At 34.1% G+C, this 26,924-nt stretch overlaps 1 protein-coding gene across 1 annotated transcript; it reads left to right on the plus strand.

Moving 5' to 3' along the window:
- Positions 1-11,482: 11,482 nt before the first annotated feature.
- On the plus strand, positions 11,483-26,343 carry LOC112506886 (nuclear pore complex protein NUP1). The gene is made up of 8 exons (XM_025111201.1): positions 11,483-11,787; positions 13,968-14,026; positions 16,292-16,458; positions 16,550-16,763; positions 17,770-18,081; positions 18,160-18,243; positions 21,685-22,299; positions 25,828-26,343. Exons 1-8 carry the CDS (start codon positions 11,484-11,486, stop codon positions 26,278-26,280), a joined length of 2,208 nt encoding a protein of 735 aa, XP_024966969.1. The 5' UTR covers position 11,483; the 3' UTR covers positions 26,281-26,343.
- The last annotated feature ends 581 nt before the right edge of the window (positions 26,344-26,924 follow it).

Below are 26,924 nucleotides of genomic sequence, written 5' to 3' on the forward strand. Positions count from 1 at the left end.
AATATATATCTAAAATAAACAACAAGCAAATACACATAAAACACAATAGAAGGAAGAGATCGAAAAAACAAATATATATCTAAAATAAACAACAATGAGAAAATAGAGAATGAAGGAAATCAAGGAGAGGACGAACCAGCAATAGTGGCAAACCATAGAGAGATTGAACCAGCTGGGAAACAATGAGCCATAGAGAGCTCAAATCATGGCGATAGAAAATATAAATTTTAGTCACTATTGACAACTCATTCAACATGGATAAATTTGCTTTTCAACTTGAACTTGACTTCTGAGGTTCAAGAAAAAACCTTCAAGAACAAAAGCAAATTGTATTGAATTTAGAATCAATATTACAAATTAAGAAGTTCAGTTAAGATCTATATATAAAATCAGGCACACCTCATAACAGATGGTTTACAAAGCATAAAAGTTCATTCTATTCATGACTTCAACAACGATAAAGATCATTATAAATAAATAAAATAATGACAGAGAGGTGCAAACTTTAGCTTAAATCTTATTTTTGGTCAATTTAAATGGTGGAAACAAAATTAACTGAGAAAATAATAGTTCTGATCCTAGAAAATGTATATTACCCTTAAACCAAAAGGAAAGTGATAAATAAGAGATGTCTTTTATTTGAAACGGGTCACTATAAAGCATCATCATCAAGCATCGTCGCCTTGGTCATTGAAGAGGTATAATCCTTTTGCTAAGACTCTAATAAAAGATCAAGTTTAAGAACTTACGTAATCCTCAAAACGCTCCTTGATATGATTCTACCAGCGAGATACATTAATATATCAGGGTGACGGAGGCTTCGTGAAATGACATCTTTTGAAGTTGGGTACCTGAGGAAAATAAACCCATGACAAAAACTATAAATGAATGAAGCATATGAGGAAAATAAACCCATAACAAAAACTATAAATCCATAAGTCATAACAAAAGCTATCTAATGAATAAGATGCTCAAAGAGAGCAATTAAAATAGTATGAATTTCCAAAATATTGTAGTACACTGCAGACCATTGAAATAGTGCAGACCGTTGATGTTCAAAGAGAGCAATTAAAACAAGAATAATTCACAATATGCTCTTATATTGAAAAAAACATTTCATGTTCTCTTTACTTCTTGAACCTGCTACTAACATACTCTGATAAGAACTTTAAAACCCAAACAATCTACCAGCCACCTGAAGACATAAACAGGCCAAAAGAAACCTCAAATGTATTCGTTAAAAAATAAAATTAATGTTATCATTTAAATTACAACGAATTGAAAGGAGGTCTATACTCTTATAATCTACCAGCACCGGTTCTTTATTCTGACTTTATGTTTTCCATCTTACAGTACCCAGAGCTGCTTTAACAAATTAGTTGATGAACATCCAATTTTAAACTCTTAATGGGTAAGTGTTTATCATGTGTCATTTACCTTACCAATAATCATGGAAAGAACTAAAATATTACTTAGTAAGACCCAAAACATCATTCTTTTACCTCGTCTCACCAAGAATTTTGAGTTTCAGTATCTGGGGTTTCAAGGTATCAATTGAATGTTTCAACAATAACTAAGTAATGGAAAAGTGGATAAGAGGAATAAAAAAAAATACGACCGTCTAGATATCATGAACCACTTTTTGGCCCTTTATCAAGAAAAAATACGACCTTGACCAAAGTCGGAAACTAAACCTTTTGCTATTCAACCATAAAAACCCTGATCGATACTTGATTTCCTCAATCAGATTTAATCTTCTTCCTTTATGCATCCGTTTGCTCATTCGTCCTCTCAACTTCACCATCATCATTTTGTGTCTTAACCTCCGGCAATAGGCAGTTGCCCTTTGGTTGTGGGTTCTGCACATTCTGGTCAGATTGTTCACGACTCGCAAGTTTTTGTGTGATGACGGATATGGGTCTTTAGTTTTAACGACTTAAGAAATGGGGGGAATAGGTACATTGAGCTTTATACAAACGATTATAAAAAATTCTTAGCAGAAAAAGAGAAAGATCGAGAAGAAACTAATCATCGAAACCCAAGTAGAGATGAAAGAAATCAAACCTGAAAAACGATGAAGTAATCAAACCTGGAGAGATGATCAGAATAAAGAAGGACATCAAAATTGATTGTTTGAAATCGATAAACCCTTTACCTCGGATAAAGCAATGGATGATCAGAGATGAAGATAAAGCAAAATCGAAGAATGTAGAGGGACCATTGGAAGAATCGTCGTATGGAGATGTTGGATTCAGATGAATTGTCCCTGGGGGTCGCTTTACACGAGGAGTCGGTCTTGGGAAGGCAAATTAAGTTTACAAGTTATACATCATATTTATAAGGTTGTACGGTTCTAAGATTTCATGCATAAATCAGCAGTTATAATGCATTAGAAGTTGTTTTTAATACTTTAAGACTTTGTGCATTATAAGGTAATACCTTATGCATGTAAAGTTGTTTTTAAGACTTTTCTCAAATCTGATTTATAAGATAGTATATATATAGATGTGCGCCATGGCGTATTTGCGTAACTCATGAGGCCATGTGTGAGCCACGTCTTACACAAACGTTACATGCCTTATCATAATTGTGGATATGGGTCTTATGCCATGGTGCACTTTTTTGAACATTGAATCCCTATAACCGAGGGCAAACCTACTAAGGACCGAGGGGGTCGTGTGGTACCACATGCTCTATTATTGCAAGAGAGAAAATTTAAACGTGTAAAAGACGTACTGTTGAATTTTGTGGGGTGTCATGAAATATTTTGAAACCAATTTTATAACAAGGTTCAAGCATGATGAGACGGTCAAAGTAACTCTTGATCTACAAGAGGTTGTGAATTTGATTCCTATTTATAGTGAAAGTTTAATTTTTCATCTTTTAAATTCCGGTTTCTCGGAATCGGCCTAGGACATCAAAGCCCAAGAGGCATTTACTCAGGGTCTTTAATGCTATTACTAAAAGAGAAAACCACCAAGATAGCCACTTTATACTTAATTCATTAACATAATAATCACTTTTTAACCTTTTTTTTTACAAAATAACCACCCATATCGCCCTCGAGGGGCGATTTGACCAGAAAAGTACCGAAGGGGTCCCACGTGTATCTGATTTGGGAACAAAAATCAGATATTTTTCAGATAAATCAGTAATTTATCTGAAAAGGGGGATCCAAGGGCAGGTGGGGTGATCCCCTCTTTTTAGATAAACTAATTGTGTACCCGCGCAATGTGGCGGGAGCCATGAACTTTAACGATTTTGAAGTTCTACTGGTTTTATAAGATAAGATTTAACGATGATATATGTTACACTTGGTCTTTACATATTAATATAATTTTGAAGTTCCAATGATTGTATGACAGTTTAAAATCCAATATATTTAAAATCCAACATATTTAAACGACTCCACGAATGTGTTCGATTTACACTAAGATCAAAGAACCAATAAACTTGAGTTTTAAAATAAACACTCAAAACCAATAAAGAAAACTACAAATTTGACAGATCATAAGCCATGAAAAGACAAAAAGATGGGGTTTAGAATGAAATTTCAACTGTTTACCCTCTTTTTGTCTAGAAACTCAGATTAAGGTTGAATTAATACATGTATATATATATATATATATTTCAAAAAAACCCAAGAACATATTAATTCAGAATATATTATACAGTGCAATTTGGACAGCCTAACTCCAAAATATATAGTATATATATAAATAAATAACTATAAAAGTATAAATCGTAAATATTAAAAATATTTTTTCACAGTATATAATATATAATAATATAATTAAGTCAAAAACTATTCAATATTATACTCATTTCGAATGTATTAACGAGACGATTATAATGGTGTAACTTATTAAAATAAAAATGTATTTTTTAAACATGTTTTAATTGATATACGATTATATATATTAATTTGATAAAAATTTAAAATGAAACATTTAAAAGTAAATGACGTAAAGTAAATTAATTAACTAATTATACGGGTATAAAGTGTAAATTTAAAATTATAATTTAAAAAAAATTATAGGGGTATTTTGATCATTTAGTATTTTTAAGACTTTAAGACTTTTCTCAAATTTGTTTTATAAGATAGTATAGATATCTAATTTTTGTCCCTCAAATTAGATACATGTGGGACCCTTTTCGTACTTTTTTGGTCAAATCGTCTCCCGAGGGTGATCTGGGTAGTTATTTTGTGAGAAAAAGTTGAAAAATGGTTATTTTGTTAATGTCTTAAGTATAAAGTGACTATTTTAGTGATTTTTCCTTACTACAAATATTTATTGCAAATATATAGCTACAAAGATCCAATCACAATCTCAAGTATAATTATAGACATAATTAAACTACACCAATGAAGCTTTTTGTTATATTTTATCCCATTTTGATTCTATTACCCTTTTCATGATTTATTTTCTTTCTCATTGCCAATTCATCTTAAAAATCGCCGCTTTTCATCTCAGTTTCAATGCAACATATATTTATTTTAAATGTCAAGGCCGATTCCATGTGAAAAAAAAAATGTATTTTATTCACCAAATCGACATAGTTGACTAAATGAGAAAGTTTAGTGGTTTTTTCATTAAAAAAATAGTTTAGAGACTAAACTATTCAGATTGGAAAAGTTTGTTGGATTTTTTTGAACTTTTTCCTATAAATAATTATATTATTATATTTATTTTCTATTTCTAAAAGAATTTTAAAAATAGATAAAAAGACAAAATTGTCCCTCACTTAACAAATATTATTTACCCGAGTTAATGATTAGGGACCATTTTCAAAGCAAAATTAGAACCATAAGGGTGCTTTTTAGACTTATCAAAGGACCAAATTAGAGTTTGCTCTTACTTAGAATTCAAAATTACAAGTAAATGCATGAGTAGTTGAGTACAACTTCTTAAAGTTGTATGTTTGAAACTATATAGATAATTTATAAACATTAGAAGGGTACTCGCGTAATGTAGCGTGATATATCTTGATTTTAATGTTTCATTTTATTTTGTCTGTGTTAAGATTATAACACAGTTTTATATGATTTTGATAAAGCGATAATGGTTTTATGTTTTAATAAAATACAAATTTGAATATCTCATAAAAATTTGAAAAAATATATCGAAATTAGTATCAAATTAACAATCTAAAAGTTTACATTTTTTGTATAATTTATTTAATTCAATTTTTTTATTATAATTTAATCACAAACTAATTTATTTTCGGTTTAAGAATGTAATTTTTTATAAAGAAACAATTAAGTAATCTGTTAAAATTTAATGATTATCTTAATTATATTTTAGATTTTTTAAATTTAAAATGAAATGTTTATTCTATATTTGATTATGTTTATCTGCAGTTAGTTACACGAATTTAAAATTGAGCTTTAATAAGTTATACTTACGCATAATTACTTGTAATCTTGAATTTTTAAGTAACATGTATCAATGCACAGTACATGATGCATAAAAAATGGTTTTTAAGAGTTTTTTGTCAAATGTTTTATAATATTATAAAAGTACTCGCGCAATGCAATGATATATATCTTGATTTCAATGTTTCATTTTATTTTTGTGGTCTTTGTCGATGTTATAATGCGAATTTATGTGGTTTTGAGCAAACAATAATGTTTTTTCATAATAAAATATAAATTTGAAGATACCATAAAAATTAAAAAAAATTATAAAAGTTCTTTTTTTTGTGTAATTTCTTTAATTCAATTTTTTTATTATAATTTATTTTAGGTTAATGACAAAATAATTTATTTTTGGTTTAATAATATAATTTTTATGAAGATAATAGCAAATTATTATGTTAGAATTCAATAATATCGTAATTATATTTTAGATATATTTAAAATGAGAATTTTATTCTGTATTTGATTATATTTATCTACAGTTGGTTACACAAATTCAAATATATAACTTAATAAGTTATGTTTATGTACAATTACTTGTAATCTTCAATTTTAAGTAATATGCATCAATAAACAGTATTTCATTTATAAAGATGGTTGTTAAAATTTTTTGTTAAATATTTTATAATATAGTATAGATAGTTAAATACAAGATAAACAGCTCATCTTAAATATAAAAAATATAAATATAATTAGAATAATCATTGAACTCTAACATAATATATAATCATTATCATTAATTAGAACTTGTAATCTATATTTTATTTAAACTTAAATTTCAGATTTCTTAATTAGAATTTGTATTAATTTTTCATTTCCAGTTACAATAAAATCTTGCATCTTGATGCATCACATAGACACTCCATTAATACTAGAAAAGTGAGTTTCAACAACACGCCTTTTGCAATGACATGTCATATCAATAAACCTTTGTGGCGATAAATTGACTTTTAGCAACCCAAAAGTCGTTACTAAAACCTTTGTTTAACACACACACACACACATATCTATACTATCTTATTAAGCAAATTTAGCAAAAGTCTTAAAGTCTTAAAATATTAAATGACCAAAATACCCTTTATACTCATTTTTTTTCTTTTTCACCCCCTCCTCTCCTCACATACACTCACCCCCTCACATACACTCACCATCTCACAACCGATTTTTTTCAAATTATAATTTTAAATTTACACTTTATACGTCTATGATTAATTAATTAATTTACTTTATGTTCTTTACTTTTAAATGTTTCATTTTAAACCTTTATCAAATTAACATACATAATCGTATATCAATTAAAACATGTTTAAAAAATACATTTTTATTTTAACAAGTTACACCATTATAATCGTCTCGYTAATACCTTAGAAATGAGTCCAATATTGAATAGTTTTTTATTTAATTATATTATTATATATTATATATACCGTAAAAAAATATTTTTAATATTTACGATTTATACTTTTATAGTTATTTGTTTATATATATATACTATATATTTTGGGGTTAGGCTGTCTAAATTGCACTGTATAATATGTTTTGATTTAATATGTTCTTGGGTTTTTTTGAAATATATATATATATATATATGTATTAATTCAACCTTAATCTGAGTTTCTGAACAAGAAATAGGGTAAACAGTTGAAATTTCATTCTAAAACCCATCTTTTTTTGTCGTTTCATGGCTTATGATCTGTCAAATTTGTAGTTTTCTTTATTGGTTTTGAGTGTTTWTCTTAAAACTCAAGTTTTTTGGTTCTTTGCTCTTGGTGTAAATCGAATACATTTGTGGAGTCGTTTAAATATGTTGGATTTTAAATGTATTGAATTTTAAATTGTCATACAATTTTTTTTATCGATAATCTGTAATTGGAACCATAACTTTTATTTATTCAAATTGTATTAATATGTAAAGACCAAGTGTAACTTATATCATCGTTAAATCTTATCTTATAAAACCAGTGGAACTTCAAAATCGTTAAAATTCATGGCTCCCGCCGCATTGCGCGGGTACACAATTAGTATATATACATATAGGAGATTTACTTTACAAACCACGTTATTTGTATAAACCATACAAACCTCATTCAATCAATCATAATTTTTCATTTTGTTCATTTTTTTGTAATTATGAGAGGTTGATTAATCATTTTTATTGTGGAGTGTGTTAATCATGGATATTATCATCTTCATTATTTTAATTTTAGATAAATACATGAAACAGTTTCATTAAAATTTCATTAAGTATTATATGAAACAATTTCATAATCATATATGAAACAACTTTATAAAAAAAAATACTATATGAAACAATTTCACAAGATTAAACAATTTCATGAAAAAAATTCAATCCAAAAAACTGCCAAATAAAATGCATCCCAAGCCAAAATATCACAAGTACCTCCTCGACCTGGGCCATAAGATTAAACAATGAAATCGACGGATGAAGGTGGTTTGCACGGTTTGTGCAAATTGGGTGGTTTGCATTTGATCGTTCATCTCTCTCTCTCTCTCTCTCTATATATATATATATATGTGTGTATGTATATGTATGTATATTGGGGCCTAATCAAATGAGAACTGTTTAGTTTGTGATAACCGTAAGATCCAACATGAACCAATCATTCACTATAGTTATTATGATTTCCTAAAATAAGTAAAAGGGTAAATTAGTAAATTGTGTTGAATATTCAGTTTACTTTAATTTGATTATTATTCTAATTTTGAAATAGATGTGTGTGTGTATGTAAACTGTCACACACACACACACACACACACACACACACACACACATATATATATATATACACACACATATACATACATATATAGACTTGGGATCATATGAGACCAAGGGTTTTTTGTGAGATACGTAAGACCAATTCTCAACCCTTTAATTAGATCCATAATATGACAATCTGAATATTCATAAATGCCACGACACTTCTCAATAATCACATAATTATCACCGTGCAATTTTAGACCATTAGATCATTAGCTTATAAAGTTGATCAATGAACATAAATTGGTCTTACGGATCTCACGAAAAACCATTGGTCTCACGTGAACCCAACCCTACATATATATATATATATATATATACATATATATAGATATATATTAGAATGGACGAGATCACCACATGTGACCCTCTTTCCCCATCACCGACCAAAACGTGATTCCTATCCGGTGCGACACTTTACACCGATCCCTTTGCCCAACACCGTCCGATGTCTCCTTCTTCGCCCATCTCTGGCCACCGCTGCTTCTTATTCTCTACCCGTCTCCAACCACCAACCATCATCTCCTCAACTCTCACATTCACCGCTCGACTCCCCCATGTTGAACAACCCATATCGGTTTCGATTTTTCGTATCTCAAGAGATCTGGTTTCTGCACACTTAGATCGATTTCGGTTTTTGGGTTTTGTTCATATCTCATTCAGATCGGGGACGTAACCTAGATCTTGCCGGAAATGTAACCCATATATCGTCGGAGATGTAACGCAGAAGATGTAAGCTTTTTGGATGTAACCTATATCTCTTTGGAGATGTAACGTCAATGTAATACAGTGGTAACACAGTGGTATCATAATATGTATCACAATGTATTTTTGTCGTCATACAAAGTGTATCACAATATATTTTGGTTGTTTTACGAAGTGTGTATAATGTGTATATATCAATATAATATATATTATGATAATATAAATTATATTAATATATATATATATATTCAAAGAATCATAGATGTGTGTATGATATTATAAATATATATATATATATATATGTGTGTGTGTGTGTGTGTGTATGTGGGGTGGGTGTGGGGGGGTTTTCAAACGAGAACCCATGTGATTTGTGAAAACACGAGAACAGTTTCTAAACCCAAGATTGTGTTTTAAATCACATTTCAAGAGAAGTTAAGAAATTTTTTTAAATTTAAATTAATATTAAAAAGTTCTCAAAAATACTAAAGACGTGAAAGGGTCAAATGCAAAATTGGTATTGCCAAAATTCAAATAACACGATGAAGATAATTCCGATCATCGAGGAGTGATGATCATTAAATGCCTATCACATACTTATCACAGTTAAGGGCAAGGTCGGTAAACCGAATAAAGCAATTATCACAACTCTAGAAATCGATACTGTATGTGTTTGATTAATACCGTTTGATCGAGTAACACCTGTTTGTTCAATTATCAACAACAATAGGGCAAAATGAGTAATGGCCGATGCATGTATTTATTAGAGTATTTGTTTATCACATGATTATCAGAGTCTAGTTAGCTCACTTTCACATAGTGTAAATCGATGATAACACAGCTTAATCACATATTTAACACATATGGAACATAAATCACATATTATAACACTTCGATTGGGGCTGGTAATTGTCTGTAATCAATTAATTTGATGATCGAATATCTATCACATACTTATCACAGTTGAGGCAAGGTCGAGAAATCGAACATGGCAATTATCAACTCCAGAAATAGATACCATATGTGTTTGATTAACACCGTTTGATCGATTAACACAGTTTGCTTAATTATCAACAATAATAGGGTAAACTTGAGTAATAGATAATGCATGTATTTACCAGATTGTTTGTCTATTACATAATTATCACAGTCTAGTTATGCCGCATTCACAATGTGAATCAATGATAACCCTTTTGTTTTGATCGATTTACATAAGTTTGTTCAGTTATCAACAACATCAAGGCAAAATTGTGTAATCGACAATGTATATATTTATCAGATTGTTTGTTTATTACATGATTATCACAATCTAGTTAAACCACATTCATAATATGGATCGATGATATCCTCTTTGTTTTGATCGATTGGACTATTCCATCTCGGTCGAAAAAAGAATTTGAAACTGAGAATATCACACTATGATCAAATATGCAGATACAATAAATGATAGAGACGCGAGATTATACGTAATCAGATCCAATCGAAAACCATGGAATAATTAAAATAACATAAAAGTCAAAATCTAAACTAAATATTAAATAAAGTCCCATACACAGGAATGGGCCTTACTACTTCTTCGTTGAGGGGGCAGAGTGGATACTAGCCTCATTACTCTTCAATTATAATATAAATTATTGATTGAAAAACTTAGAAGTCCATAACTGTTCTCATATTTTCGTAAAAATAGAAGGGTTCTCGTTTGAATTCCCACTTATATGTGTGATTATATATATATATATATATATGCGCGTGTGTGAGAGAGAGATCATATATACATATATCATATGTTCATCTGTGTACAATAAAGAGGGAGAAAAGAATAAAGAATTTATAGTTTTGGCCCTTCTTCTTTGATTTGAATTAAGGCAAAAAAAAAGAAAATAATAAAAAAATATAAAAAAACTAAAATTCCCCTTATTTAACGGACTAATCTTACGGAGTTAGTGACCAGAAACTATTTTCAAACCAAAATATAAACAATAGAGACGATAATCGTGGTTATTGAAGTCTAGAGACCACTTTCAAAAATTAGTGTAAACCATATGAACCAAAATTTTAGCTTACTCTTTATTAAAAACTCTACATAAAAGAGCTAAATTAAATTCTTTTGTCCTTGTGGTTTGATAAAATTGCGGATTTCATCCCTATGGTTTTGAAATTTTGATTTTCGTCTCTATGATTTGAAATTCATTTCTATTTTCATTCTTGAGGCCAAAACATTACTTTTAAGTATGAGTAACTAAAATAAAAATGAATTTGAAGTGTAGGGACGAAAAAATAATAAATTTTAAATCATAAGGACAAAAAAGGTAATGAATTATAAACAATAATAATGAAAAAATTATAAGGACGAAAATAGAAATTTTCAACAAATACAGGGACTAGAAACGTAATTGACTCTAAAATATCCCTTAAAAAATATCCAAAAATTAACAAACCAAATATAAAATCAGACCCACGTAATCAACGTAACGGAGCTCCGGAGCAACCCAAAATGGGAGGACGTTGGCACGTGACAGTGAAGTAAAAGGGTTCCCAAACCAATTAAAATAGATGAAAAAAGAACACGTAGGGAGAGATATGGAGAGCGCTAAGCCGTCGTCTTCGGCGCCGCCGTACTCTGGAGGCGCCGGCGGGAAATTCAGGAAGCCTCCTGTTTCACGGAGGCGGCCGTCTACTCCTTACGACCGTCCATCACTGACTACTGGTAATAATAAATCGGACGAGTCTCAAGACGGTGGCGGTGGTTGGTTATCGAAGCTTGTTGTTAATCCTGCTCGCCGTCTCATTATTGGTGGTGCCACCAGAATACTGCCATCGTTTTTCTCCAAATCAGATTCTTCCTCCGCTGACGAATATGAGGACGATCCGTCTGGTGATCAAGGTGAGTCACAGAGACGATGCCACGCACACACATTAATGAAAAGGTTTAGCTTTTGTAGTGAATTAGGGTTTTGTTTCTACTTGATGAATACAATACATTTTTTTGTGTATTAAGATGAATATGTTTGTAAGTTATAATGAGGTGGCATGATTTTATAGCAAGTTCTTTTAATGAAATCCATAGATAGCAACCGGTGTACGAATTTAAATTCTTTACTTATTTTGTATCAAACAATTTGTTTTATGAGTTGTAGCATCAGAGAATACTCTCAATTTTGTGATTTAACCAAATTGATCATATGTAACTGGTACATGTCGTTTGCGTGAGGAAAAAAAATCTATTTGCTCTTTATCAGCTTGTTCGTGGTTGTCTTAGTGTCAAGAAGATATTGGCAGGGAAATGGAGGATCATAATTTTGTTAATTTATGGTAAACAAAGGGTGGATTGAGGACCATATGAAATATGTTAAAAAAGGAACGTATGAAGTCATACATTAAGGGAAGATAGAAAGCTGGTTGAAAAAACGAAAATTGAAGATCATACAAGAAACAAGCTACTACGAGACAGACAAGTGAAGGATTCTCATTTACTAGTTATCGATATTATAACAGTAAGAGATACATAGAATTGTGAATGAATTCAGAATCTGAAGGTAGTAGTTGGAAATTGAAGCCAGAATTTTGATGTGTAACAACGACAGTGACGAACTGTTCAGTTTTTATCGAGATAGTTTAAGCAATCGATGCATCAGCCTGCATACACAGAACAAGGTCGGCATGCTTAATATATTCTTGGATTACATTGCTCAATAGATGAGGTTATCAGCACCATAATGTGATACAAGCTTCTTAATGAAGGGTAATTATAAGCAAATTCTAGTTATACGTGGAGCACAACTGCGTAAGAAGTATGAACACCTAATGAATGATTGATTTCATACTCTACTATGGCTGGTGTGCGGATATTAGGAGGGATGCTAACTTGTTTGTGGTTGGGTAACATAGTGAACCTTTTGGAGGATTAACAAATGTAGATGTAGTTAATCAACTTCCTTTGGACAGACAGACAAAGAAACTCACACTCATGTCTTCAAAGAGACTCAAAACTCATGACCTTAGGGTTCTAGAGGTTCCATTGGGAAAAACTCTTCTTGGTTGCTACTAACTTAATGGGACTTCATTTCATAGGGTCAATCCAACAGTTTTGCTTAGAGTGCAATTGACATTAACATGTTTAGGGTTTTGAATTGAGTGATAAGAAGTATGCATGGGTGAAACTAGAAACATGAATTGGCTAGATATTGGGTCATCTATAAGATAACGAAAGTTGCTAGCTTTTGTTTTTTCTTAGTCAGCCAAGGAAAAGGAGCTTCAAACCCATGAGTTTTAGCTGATTACCAACTTATCACTTAGGGGTAGGTTGCATACCATTAAAGCGAAACACCAGATAGTCTTTGGTTATTATCAAAGCAAATAATATGAGAGGAATACCTGAGTTGGTTTGGTCATTATATGGTGTAAACAAATTATAGCATCTGAAGAGTGAAGCTATCGTTCCATGGAGGTAAAGGAAAAACTTGGCCGAGACATATGCTGTAGAACTAGAGAAGAAAAGGGGTCTTTATCTTGAATTATTGATGAATATAAAAAGGAATTCATGTTAGGTTTTCTATCATGGAGGATAAGTTTAAGTTTGGATAGTCGAGTAAAAGTTCAATTAACTTTGAAGAATACGATTTGTAGAACTTGTAGGGGCATATATAAATACAGGGATCATTTTTTTACTTGGGTTATATGGATACAATGAAGTTGAAAATCCTTTGAGATTTTAGAAGAACCAAGAAGGTACATCTATCAAATTTTTTGCTTACTGAGATGCAAGTTTTAAAGAACACAGGAATAAAGAATGGGATGGCCTCTGATGAAAGTAACTCTGTGAGGGTGGTAGCCTCTTCGTTTACGAATATTGAAAAACTCTTCTATTCAACTTCTTAAGAACGTCTTGGCAATGCAACTGAATTGGACTGGGTATATTTTGAAAACCGAAGACTGGGTCATTGTGCATGAGCCATTTACCGTTAATATATCAACTGAAAAGTACTGTGATGCATGTTCTTGATTCCTCTTAATTATTATTTTTATTTGCCATTTGCTAATACATGCTGTTTTTTTATTGGACAGATATTCAAGGTATAGATGCAACAGTAAATGCATGCAGTGATGCTAAACATACTTTGGAGGCAAGTTCTGTTTTCTGTTTGTGTTGGGACATGTACAATGTAAACATTCATGTGGAGCATTTCTAATTTTCTAAAATGTAATCAATCCGATGTCCCTGAATTAGCACCCCTGGTCCTAGATAATGGAATGTGTTAAGGTCCCCAAATTTACAATATTTTTCTAAATCAGTGGAGCTAAAGATTTACGGATATTCCACTGGACCTTGTCATATGTGCTTTCTTGGATATTTCTGCACTCTTATCCTTGTATATGCAACCTCTGTCCAATAACTGTAACATTTGACCATAGACACAATTGATAGAAGAGGTTGCCTCGCTCTTGCAAAATATCTTCTGAACACAAATTACAGTAAATCTTGTGGATCAAAATGGATTACTAACTAAAGGAGATATTTGTAACTTGATATATTTTCCAAAAGAGGAAATGCTGCATTTCCTATGGGTCATCTCAAAAAGGAAATACTGCAATTCTTATGGCACAAAAGGTAGTAGCAACATTGTGAGTTATTTCTGTTAGTTTATCATTTTTCCTTGTTCGCTACCCACCCTCTACAGTTTTCATCCAATTCCTATTAAATCGCAGGGTTTATCATTTTTCTTGACTGATGTTTGAATATTTTTTTCAAAGCGAATTAAGAATGCTAGTACTAATTTCATATATATATATATATATATACATGATTTGGTTGTTTGGACTATATAGTTTAATGACAAAAAAGTTTAAATGTCAGAATATTTGTTTCTAGAACAGGAGTTTGGGTGGATGCTCAAGACGGCTTTTCTTTTGCTTTATTTTAAAATTTCATGCTGTTGAACAAGCCTTGCGTCTCTTCCTGGATGGTCTAGAAATGAGGAGCTCTCTCCTTATATAGTAGGCTTCACCTCCTCAAGAGACATTCTAGTCCCATTAATGTTCTAGCTTCTTCTACAAAACCGAAGGCCACATTCAAGAGAGTCTTGAAAAAGGTACAAGAGAGTCTTGCCCTGTAAGCACTCGCTAGATTTTAGAAGGATAAAGGTACAAGAGAGTCTTGAAAAACTTTGTGAGATACGAGACATCCCTAGAACTTTCAAGGGGAACTGGATCCTTCCTGGGAAAATGCTTATATTTTCTTGCCCTGTAAGCACTCGTTAGATTTTAGTTGCACAATGTGTGACTTGGCTTTACATTGTTGAGGATTCATATGTGCAATAAATTAGGGCCATACAAGATACTGGTTATCAGATGGAAACATATGTTTAATTGTAGCCATCTTTGAGGTGAGGAATTTTTGGAAGGGCAGGTCCTGCTTAACAGGCCATGTGTCGGAAGCCCGAACCTTAGCTGTTGAGATTTCTACAATTGTGTCATACATGATGCGCCAATTCTATATTTACCATTTTGATTGAAAGCATATGCACTTGTTTCACCAGGTCGCAACCCTCACATCCGCAAAAGATTGTAGCATTACTTTTAAAAAGCTCTGTATAGTTGTAACAAATTGGCCCTCTTCCATTTGGTTGTGCAATTGTGTATGTTTTAGGAAGCCTTAGCTCCCATCCATACCCATTTGGGTGGATCCTCACTCTGATTGATGTGTATTATGCCTTGCCATTTGCCAATAGAACAAATCCACATAATCAGGACTCACTCAGATGGCGTTCTTCCTATTCACTATCTCTGTACCATGTAGGAGATCAAAAACTTGTGGATAAAGGATGATAAGGAAGTTACAAACCCTAGAGTTAAGGAAGCATGGGTGAATAGAATTTGAGCAGTTAGTTCACTTGTTAGAAGGGATTTGTAATTCTATTGTTACAATTTTTTGCTGTATTGTGTACTCTCTCTCTCTCTCTCTCTGTAGCTGCAACTCCACATTGAGTGTTGTGTTCTGATCTTCCTACTTGAAGCTAGTATAACACTTTTGTAATTGATTTTTTTATGACTGTACTCATTTGTAAGAGTTGTTTGTATAATGGTGTTTATGACTGTGTTATGTTTCATATACTTCTCTGTCCTGACTCTTGACAGAAGCTTACATATATATGACATTAACATAGTTTTCACCATCTTTGCTGATTTATTTACTGTATGACTTTATTCATTTCTATGTTTCACCATGTTGATACATATTAGAAGGTAAATGCTTAAAAGGTGTTTCTTGGAAGGAAGTCAAGCACTTTGGGTTAAATTTTTTATTGGATGATGGTTGTATGTTTATATGCCTGGGTAGTTGTTTTGCCGTTACCTCTGAACACAAAGTGTATGCCATTATGTTTATGCAGGTTGGAGTATCCAGGTGGAGTGGAGATGCAGGTCCTAGTAATGAAATGACTAAACTGAAGGGGAGCTTAGAACATAATGATGCCAGACTAGATAAATCGAAGAACTCAATTGGTGATATTGGTTTAGATAAAATTGAGAACATGCTGAAAGGGAAACAATTTTCTCGGTAAAGTGTTTTGACTTTCTGTACAGAGTTTTCAACTCCAGGGGATTTTTTTGTATGAACTCTATTTTCTAAATGTTGAATTATAATGCAGGGCTGAAAGCAATCGTCTGATGGAGATATTAAATTCTAGATTGGTTGATGTTTCTAGTGCTGAGGAGGAGAAGAACACACCAGATGTGATTTCTCAGGGGCAAGCTAAAGAGGGCGTGCTGGACGTTGAAATCCCATCTACATTAACCATGGGGAAGCAATATGATTTGGAGAGGGCTGTTTTAGAAACCCCAATGCGTCGTTTGCAATCAAATGTGAGCACAAATGTTACTATCGACTGTTTTCTGTGGGTGTCTGCAATGACTTGTCCCGCATATCAGCTTATGCAAAAGATTCTGAATCTAGCTTTAGCTTGATATGCACCTCCCTGACCATCTTTGCAGGACGTTAGATATTTATGTTACCTTGTTGTAGAATTTGCTGATTCATTAGGAAATCAGTAGATGCATTCCAGATTGCTTTCTACTTATGGATTAATTCCATTTTCTACAAGATATCATGAACAAATAGTAGCTGTTTATTTGTGTCGAATAGATGGAAACATGAAAAGAATGCAGCAGAAGTTAAAAATTAAAAGGTCCAACTCAACAGTTTTTTGCATTTTATAACAATCAAAATAGGTGTGGATGTTTACTTCGATGAAATTTCTGTGTTTTTAATTCTTGTATTCATTTCTCTTTTATGTGGATCCTGGCTGGAGCTGACCTCAGGTTGTGCACATAAACTTATTTCGTCTGCTTTCTTTTTTAAGGCCTGTTTGGATGTGCAAGATACAAAAAAAGCCGAAATTTTCTTTAGCCGACTTTTATGTTTAAATTATAAATCATACTTCAAGCTGTACATAAATGTTAGCCCACATGACTTACTGTTAGGTAATTACTAACTTTGTTATTTGCTTTTTGGTGAAGCTCAAAATCTCGTTTGTGGGCTGTATACCATCTGGATATTTTAAAGAGAGTCATCTCATTTATTATAGAACATGAAGATCTCTAGAATGTTTTTTGTGTAGCCCCGATTATACAAGCACACATACCCATGTCTGTGGAAGTTGTTCAAATAAATGACATTCATATTGATTTAACCCTGTGGTCTTGTGTTGGGTTCATGGTCGTCTTTTTGGTTCTTTTTGGTTCTATATTAATTTATTTACTATAATATGTTTGAAAGAAATATAGACAATGGTGGCACTGGTGAAGAAGGTGAAATTAATGCTTCCGTTGGCATTTGCTGTATTGTTATTGTAATATTTCTTTATTGCAGATGCGAGAGGAAGTTGCTGCTTCACCAATAGATATTGCTAGAGCTTATATGGGAAGTCGAACACCAGAACTAGGCTTTAACACTTACAGTACCATATTGAAAGATGGAAGAGAACAGCAACCTAGCAATCTGTTTTCTTCAAAGCCACACATCCTCACGCCTTCATCGAAGTCATCTACTTGTTGGCCGGGTGCCATGGTACAAGATCAGCGTGGTTTTCTAACCCCACAGAGTCAAAGAGGCAAATATGGGCTTCATAATTTTCCACGAACACCATATTCAAGAACGGTCAATTCAAGGACCAAGCCAAAAGTATGTGCATAGTTTTTCTGACCTTAAACAAAGATTGATTGGACTTTGTAATATTCAATTTGTCTATCTTATTTTCAGCTGAACCAGTTACAAGCTGATAGCAGGTCTTCTAATATTTCTCTCACCACATTCCAACAGTCGAGGACTCCTAATTATCGGCAGGTACTTCCTGTGCTAGCTGCATCACATATTTGTCTCCCTTGATATTAGTTATTGTTGCCTACTGTCACAGCTCTAGTGTTTTGAATAATAACTACGGGATGCAGTTGCCACACTTACGCCAACTTGGCGCATCAGAAGAGTCGGGAACATCCTAGAAGCCACTGAAATTGTATTTTAGGACTCTTAGGAAGCCATGTAGTAACCTAGAAGTTTTTATGTCCAGATCTTTCCTTAAGGGGAGAGGGTTCTTCTCTTGTAATAATTCTGTGAGAAAGTAATAAACAAGTACCGGGACAAACTAATAGAATACGAGTGTTCCTCCCAACTCTTTTGAGTATTTTCCATGTTAATCTAGTGTTCTCTTATTGAGGCCCTCTTATCGCAAGCAAGCATTATTTTGCTGATGCTAAGGCTGTATGATGCGTGGGAAAAGTATGTCCGTGACACTAAGGTTTCAGTTTCAAAGTTTTTCGAAGTTAGAAAAATGATACGATTTCTGATAATGTATTTGTTTATGTACGATCATAGCAATATACCCGATACTCGGAGGAAGCAATACCTTTTAGGCATTGAGGACATGGCCATGTAGTTGAGCTGTTCTGTAGGTGTCATATTACTTTTATCGAGTTCAAGGCATAGAAAACCACATAAATCTGGTTATAAGCTTTCCTCTTGAAATTCAGAAAAGCAGTACAAAGCCAAAGACTTGCAAATGCAAGTGAATAACCCTTGAGATAGCGGAACCATCTGAGGGCTGTTAGAGAATCCTATGTGACACTATCTTTATGTACAAATAAGCAGTTGCTGAACTTAGAGGCATAGTTGTTAAAAGCACGCTTGAGGTGTGCCCTGGCTGTGAGGCTCATAAGTCTCAAGGTCTTGAAAGTCGAGGCTAGGTGTGTTTACAAGGCTCACTAAGGTGTTTCTCCTTGGCTGAGGTTCCTAATGGGCCTAGGCATGCCTCATAGAGTTATTAATACCTAGTCAAACCCTAATATTATATAAGTTTTCTCATCTTCTCATCTCTTAGACTTAAAAAAAAAGAGTTATCAAATAGACGATACAAGTCAAACCCTAATATTAAGTACCCGGTCCTCTATAAATACCCAGACCTTAAACTTCTGCCTCGTGGCTCACGCTTTAAACCCTTCTCTCTTCTGGCTCTATCGAAGTACTGCTGGTTGTTGCATTGGAGTCTTGTACAGTTGTACTGCTGCATATTTGAGTTGTGTGTAACTGTGTGTGTATATATATTTTGATAAGATGCACCTCGCATTCCTGAAGGCCTGCCCCTCACGTCTGCTCCTCGCGTCTTGGCCCCGGGACCCTTTTGCGCCTAAGTGGGTCTTGAGTCTTTAACAGCTTTGCTTAGAGGTAAAGTTAAAAACCAGACTAAACTCTTATAAAGCAAAGGTTTTATAATCTTTTTTTTCAATGAACAGACTACCGCTGACTTAAACTAATCTATTTTGCACATTAAGGATATATTTGTAAAATTGTGAGCTTTCATTCCCTTCCTTTCTAATTCGAGAAGACGAAACAGTAAAAATATGTGGGGTTACTTTTCTGGTCTTTTCAATTTGAGAACAAAGAAAAATTTATTACCATTTCTTTTCTTTTCAGTTCTTTCTTCTCTTCTCTCCAAACTCGAGAACGCAATGTAAATGGTAGATCATCATCACTAGTTTCTTACTCAAAAAGATTCAATTTAACACATCTTTATTTTGTTTTTGATTATTGCCGGAATTCCAGGCTATGTTGCAAAAATATGGATCTGGGATGCATGGTTAACGGGATTCAGCAGTTGTAGAAAGTCAAGGATATGCAGGTGCATATACACACATAAATTTAATGAGCCCAAAACCTAACATATTAAAGAAAAAAATTATCTTCATAATCTGTACACTAAATAATTAAAATATCAAAAGTACACTTTAGTGTTGGGACGGAGGTGGTACATATAGTAAAACAAAGGATAATGAAACTATGTGTTACCGAACAAGGTTTTTCGAGTAGATTTGGGAGCAGCGCCTATGGCAGACAAAATTGAGGGGGGAGACTGCGGTGGGTTCGGCACGTTCGTAGGAGATAGATGTCGGCACCAATAAGGAGGGTGGAGACCATTAGGGACTTGGGGTCAAGGGTGTAAGGAGGATGCCCATCCTGAGAGAACATAGGAAGAGCAATTGAGACTGGACATGGCGGCTTTAGGCATTTCGGAAGACATTATCTTATATAGGTGTTTGTGGAGACACTTGACTAGGGTAGTAGATTGTGTGCAAGGACTTGTAGTTTTTGGGGGTGGGGAAGGGGGGTGGAGAGGTAGAGCGTGGGTGGGGGCTAGCAAAGCTCTAGGATGGTCAACTTTCTTCGGTAGTTTAGTGGTTCCTTACCTTCTATTATGCATTTAATGCCCTCGTGTGGCTTTTATCCTCGCCATTATATTTATTATTGTTGTTATTTGTTCTTGTTGCTTTTGTTTCTTAACTCTCTTAAACTCTTTTTCTTCCTTAACTTTGTTTCTCTTTATTTTCTATTAAACTTTCAGAACATTTTTTTTTTCATGAAATCATTTTCTCTAAAACCTTTATACAAGCCGGGGGTCTTCATGGAAACAACCTTTTTACTTCTTGGGGCGGAGGTAAGGTCTGCTCACATCCTACTCTCCCCAGACCGTACTTTGTGTGGGATTTACTGGATTGTTTTGTTTGGTTATTGTGGATCTATCACCCTGAACGAGACATCCATGACTGTTGTCCAACTTGCTATCATTTTGGAAGCAGGGGTGCTTCATCTTCTTGCCAAATCCCAACAATTGGTGCTCTGGAGGAGCAGTGTGGCATTGATCGTATCCTTGAACTGTAAAGGGGATACAGGAGGGCAAGTTCCGTCTTGAGAAAATTCAGAAATAGAAATTTACACTTTATATAGTAAAAACTGAAGGCCAGAAAAGCTAAAGTTAGAATTACTTCTTATGAGAAAGGAGGTGAGGGGGCATGATGAATCCCTTTTCCTTGATATTTCAGTGCAACATGGGAGCATTAAGTAAAGCATACGACTTTTGTCTAAGCATGTCGTCACTTTATATATTTAATATATTAATTATCAGAGAACTTCCTTATTTTGTTGGTTTGGTTTTATAGGTATGTGAACTCACCTATACCTGTAAATAAATGCACCTTGTATTCTTCATCTTTTTAGAATTCCAGTCCCGGTATTCATGTATCATGCACCTGTAGATTGCAACATACCTATATTTGTAGCCCTTAAACTCTATTGTGATGGTCTCATTAGGCATCATCTTGTATTTTCATGACATGCAAATTGGAAATGCAGCCTTTAGTCTAGTGTCATGGTATGAAATCACAGGCATGCAGATTTCTTCTGAGAAAGTTATAGAATGTGAATTGACCATATAATCCTATTTTCTATTCAACACAGATGAAGTCAAGTGGTGATGTCATGGACGGTGGCTATGGATCAGTAGGACCTATTCGTCATGTACGGAAAATTTTTGCCTCAGAACCTGGATTGGAAGGACCTAGTAGCCTTTTTTCTGCTCAAGTTCCTTCTTCCTCTGGTGCTTCAAGAAGCTTCATCCCCGTATTTCAAAAGAATCCAGAAACTTCTGGAACTAGTGGCACTTCAAACGTCAATACAGTTGACACTTTTAAAGGGGAGGCAACTCCTGCCGGACCATCTAATGAGACGGTTAGAAAAATATTAGAGCAGCTCGACAGACACAAGCCTACCCCTAAAGAGAAGGCAGCTGAACTGAAGCTAGCAACTGAATGGAAAAGATCACCTTCTCAAGATCTTACTTTGATGCCCAAGGAAAGTACCATCGTAGCAACTCTTACAGAGCCTGATCTGCAGAGAAGTGGTGTTTCAAGTGACAATAGAACTTCTCTCAATGGAACCAATGGTGGAGTGAGTTTCAAAGGAATGCCAGATCCTACGAAAACTTCAAATGCAGCAACCAAAACATCTAGCACAGTTGATGTTGCTGGTACAGGGCCTTCATTTGGTTTCAAAAATATGGGTGGTGCAGATCAGGTATTGTTGCTTTCTTCATATCTCTTCAGTGTCTAATCCATCATACATTTCACAATTTTAATCATCAAAATGTCCCCCCTTTCCAGAGAAGAGTCCATAAAGTGTAACACCCTTCCCGCAATTTGAAATTGAGGTCACACACTATCAAACAACTGAATCAACACTATCATATCTCCAACGGAAATGTCCACAGGCTGCTTAAAGTAAATTCGAAGCCATAAACTGTAAGTACATAATCTCAAATATATCCAACTTCTAAAAGTTAAATCAAACCTTGAACAAATGACAATGAATTACATCTTAAATTCAGTAATACTACCAAGTACTGTCTCCCAAGGTCACATAACTCTCTTGTACGCTTTCAAATCATCCCAATTATCTCTCAGGGCTCAGAAGAAAGGTATTGTGAGCCATTGCTTAGTACGGACGTGGAGTACAAAATGATCAAGGGCATAACATTTTAAAATGCCATTTCTGCATTTCATATAAGTTAAAAGAAAACATGTTGAAGTTTCTCCCAAGTGAAAACACAACCAAACTCCAGAGTCACCAAAGAATATATAATGTTGAAGCAATGAGGGGATAGGTAAATTTATATTGAGTGTCTTATAGAACCAAATTCTAAGGGGGCGTTTGGTTCGTAGAATGGAATTCAGTGGAATTGGAATTCATCAAATGAATTTGATTTTGAGGGAATGGAATGGAATTTGACCATGTCTTTTGATTGCGTTTGGTTGGATGGAATTGGAATGAAATTCTTAACCGAATTGGAATTTTTTTGTTTCGTTCACGGAATTCAACGAAAAAATTACAGGCAAAAAAAACTGAAACCGAAACTTTTAGGCTGGGTTCGGGGACGAGGCGGGGATCGGGGACAAGGTGGGGATCGGGGACAAATTCGGGGATTTTAACGGGGACGGGGACGGTGACGGTGACGGGGACAGGGACGGTGGCGGGGACGGTGATCATCGGCCCGGCCCGGCTTGATATGTGTATATATATTAATTTTAATTTATATACATATATATATAATATTAAATTCGGGGATTTTAACGGGGATTTTTAGATCTGTTTCGGGTTCGGTTACAACCAACGGTGAACAGGAAAAAGAGGATTTTTACCTTCAAGAATTCCCCAACGGGGATCGGGGAAACCGCGGGACCCGATAAGATCCCCGACGGGGATCAGGGCGGTCATGAGAACGGTTTTAGTTATCGGTTTCTGGAACGGGGATACCAATGACCGACCTGGCCTGTTGTCATTCTTAGTTTTAAACGAGATTGAGCAAAGGAGATCGAGCATAGCAGAATAGAGCAAATCAAGATACAACGTCGATGAATGGATGAGGGCAAAGGAATTTGTCGGATTGGAATTTGAAATCCGTGGTATATGCGGTGGAATTGTGAAATCAATGAATTAAGGAATTGGAATGATTCCTTCACATCTATTATGTGAACCAAACATGGGAGTTGGAATTTATGTGAACCAAACATGGGATTTGGAATTTGGTCAAAGATTTGTACATTCCAATTCCACCAAATTCCATGAACCAAACACCCCCTAAGAGTATATCTTATAAAGACAATACATTGGATGGTGTATCCAAAATAGAAGGTGTCTATGGCTCTATAACTGCAACCACAGAACAAAACAAAACAAAGCAAAATACTAGGGCATATCCTAAAAAATATTCATATGGTATCACATATCACAAATCATAAAGCTCGTCAACTTGGCACAAAATTAAACAATTGGGAGACACGTAAAAACAGTCGGTCAAAATGATTAATTACTTTAAATGATAGGATATCACACCTACATGGTACTGGCAATGACATTCCACATGTGGCTAACTCAGTATACTGCCATCTGGTCTAATATCCAGGAAGGGTACAGGCATGTGAACGTTAAACACAATAATAGCTTCGCCATGCAGAAGCTTGCAAATTTGAAAGGAAAACGAGATGCTGAAAAAGGTATAGCATGATAAACAAATCTGTTAATTACAAAGCGAATATGCATTGTACATAGTGATGTTGAAACCAGATCAGATAGAAAATCAGAATTCTACCAAGCAAAAAGGTCACTTTTGTCAACCAGTGGTAACAAAATGCAAAATTTACAAATTCAGTGTAAAGCACTTGAAACCACATTACTTTAACAAAACACAGTTCTCCGAGATCTGAATATATGTACACAGAAAGTAATTTTGGAAAAACAGTAAACATTAAAGTTCTAGAAAACTTTTGGACGGTTTCGAAGAATTTAAAATCAATTTGATCAGATTTGGAATTAATATTATTGACCTTAAGAAGCAAGAATATTACCAAAGCTTCACCTCGGTGACTCCTCTAAGCTCCCTTGATTTTCTTATCTGCAGCTCATTCTTCAATTACACTCTAGTTCTCCTCTCTTTTCTTTTTCCACACTAACTACTGTTGACAAAACAACAGGACCAGGTAATTTTGAATAACTTTTGAAGTTCTGAAAACATCAAACCTATTTTATCCTCAAGATCAGATAAACATTTTGATGATCTACTTTTCAACTTCTAAATCAGCAGGGTGTTCAATATTGGATAAAAGAATGATCACTAAATTAAACTATATGACAAATGCAATTACCAAAAATTGATGGTTAAAAAGGTGATGGAATTCATAGGCCTTCTTTTGGGTGTATGAGCTTGTTGTCATGAAGGGAGTATCTGACCAATATAAAATCCTGCGATCACAATTATGTTCTCCATTTGATTCTATCAATCACCGCTTTCCTTTGATAACAAATAGGAGGAGGTTCTTGCACAATCTGAAATCAAATTACATACATCATACATGTGTTGCAAAATAAACTATAGAATTCTAATTTTTCAAGCAACACAGTTTTTGCACGAAGTAGTTGAGAGGGTATTTCAGTTGAACATCTTTTGGTTCAATATTACTTATATATCGTTGCTTGACCTTAATCCACCGAAGGCACTTATAGCCTTAGGATCAACCAGAAAAGAACTGTGAGTGCAACTTGAGTTCAGGACAATGTGGAAGGGTCTCTTTCTTGCGTAAGCAAAATCTGTACCCCCTCGTCTCATGAAAATTGTAACAATTTCTATTTTGTGGTGTTGCTATTCTTATTTTGGGCAAAATTTCAATCTAAGAATAGCCATTTGCACGTTGTCATTACGTAGTATAGATGAGTAGACGGTATTGGTAGCTTGTCATTGTTGAAGGTTATTTTATGCTTTTGATTAGTAGTTGAACCTTTTTCCTAGCTTGACCTCTTTACACCATCACACACTCGAGTAGTTGTTTATAGTAGAACTTGACATCCACGTCACACAAGTGTTGCAAAATCAGTAGGTCATTGGTCAAAATAGGTAAAAGATAGGAAGCTTTGAAACTTTTTACTTTAAATTGGAAAATTTGAAACTTGGTTACATTTGAATCAAAAAGAAAAATTCTTTGTTTACATTTAGGAATTTGCAGTTTGTTGTTTGTAGTAGAACTTGTTCTAATACTTTTTGGTTCAAAACAGAACTCTACAGTCACGAACGACAAGGAAAAAGAGAAAAGTCAGCCATGGTCAGTCGACAACCAAATGAATGGTGTGGACACTGCTAGGAAGAGGCCCTCTCAACCAATCCTGAAGCCTATTTCCTTCAAGAGGCCAGACCCACAACAGGTTATATCAGCCGATAATGGCCGTGGATTTACCTTCCCATTCTCCGTCACTTCCAGCTCAGCGGCTGAGCCACCTACACCATCCATTATGCCATCTTTTCCAGCAACTCAGTCAAAGGAATTACCGACTTACAGTTTTGGTACGAAGAAGTCTAACAGTGAGCGGGTTGTTTTCAGTTTCCCTTCTACGAGCAATGCTGCTCCTATTGATGACGGTGAGTCGGATCTTAAGTTCAAGTTTGGGTCAGATAAGAAGAAGAGGGTGTCTTTCAGTTCCTTAGGAAGTGATGCCATTTTTATCAATTGAACTTTTTGTTTGTAGGAGTCTACTCTAGCAAGTGTTGGTTTTTCTTTCCCATAATTCTTTGGTATCTGATTGAAGTTTCTTGTGATGAATTATTACTTTACTGGTCATGTCAAGTATAATAGTGGACTCTATCCACAAGGGTGGTACCTGATTGGTTCGAGCTTGTCTCCAAAGGTCAAAAGTACCAGGAGATCCTAGGTTCAAATCCAAGGAGGAATAAAAATCCTCTAGTAAGCGTTTTTTATTTTGTAAGCGCTAGTCGGGTAAGAGTCTTTTCCTTCACCGAACAAGATTTTTTTGTGTGAATCGTTTCATTATTTTCAAAACATTTATTACGGGAATAAACAAAAAGTATCTTTTAGACGCTATACGGCTTCAAATCTATACAAATATTTATGAAAATGATGATAAACCACTAATGCTTTGTTCCCAAGTCATAGAATGGAACGGAATTTGAGTTGTGATCGGATTTATAAAATATTTTCTAATAAAAGGTTTATTTTATTTAAAAAAAAGACTTAGAATCACAATAAGGGTGCGTTTGGTTTGCGGGAATGTTTTTGAGGGATTTGGATTCCCTTGAGGGATTTGGATTGGATTGGATTTGAAATCCATTCCTCTGTTTGGTTTGTAGGATTTGGTTT

Source organism: Cynara cardunculus (assembly GCF_001531365.2).
Source record: "Cynara cardunculus var. scolymus isolate 2C chromosome LG 2, CcrdV1, whole genome shotgun sequence".
NCBI lineage: Eukaryota > Viridiplantae > Streptophyta > Magnoliopsida > Asterales > Asteraceae > Cynara > Cynara cardunculus.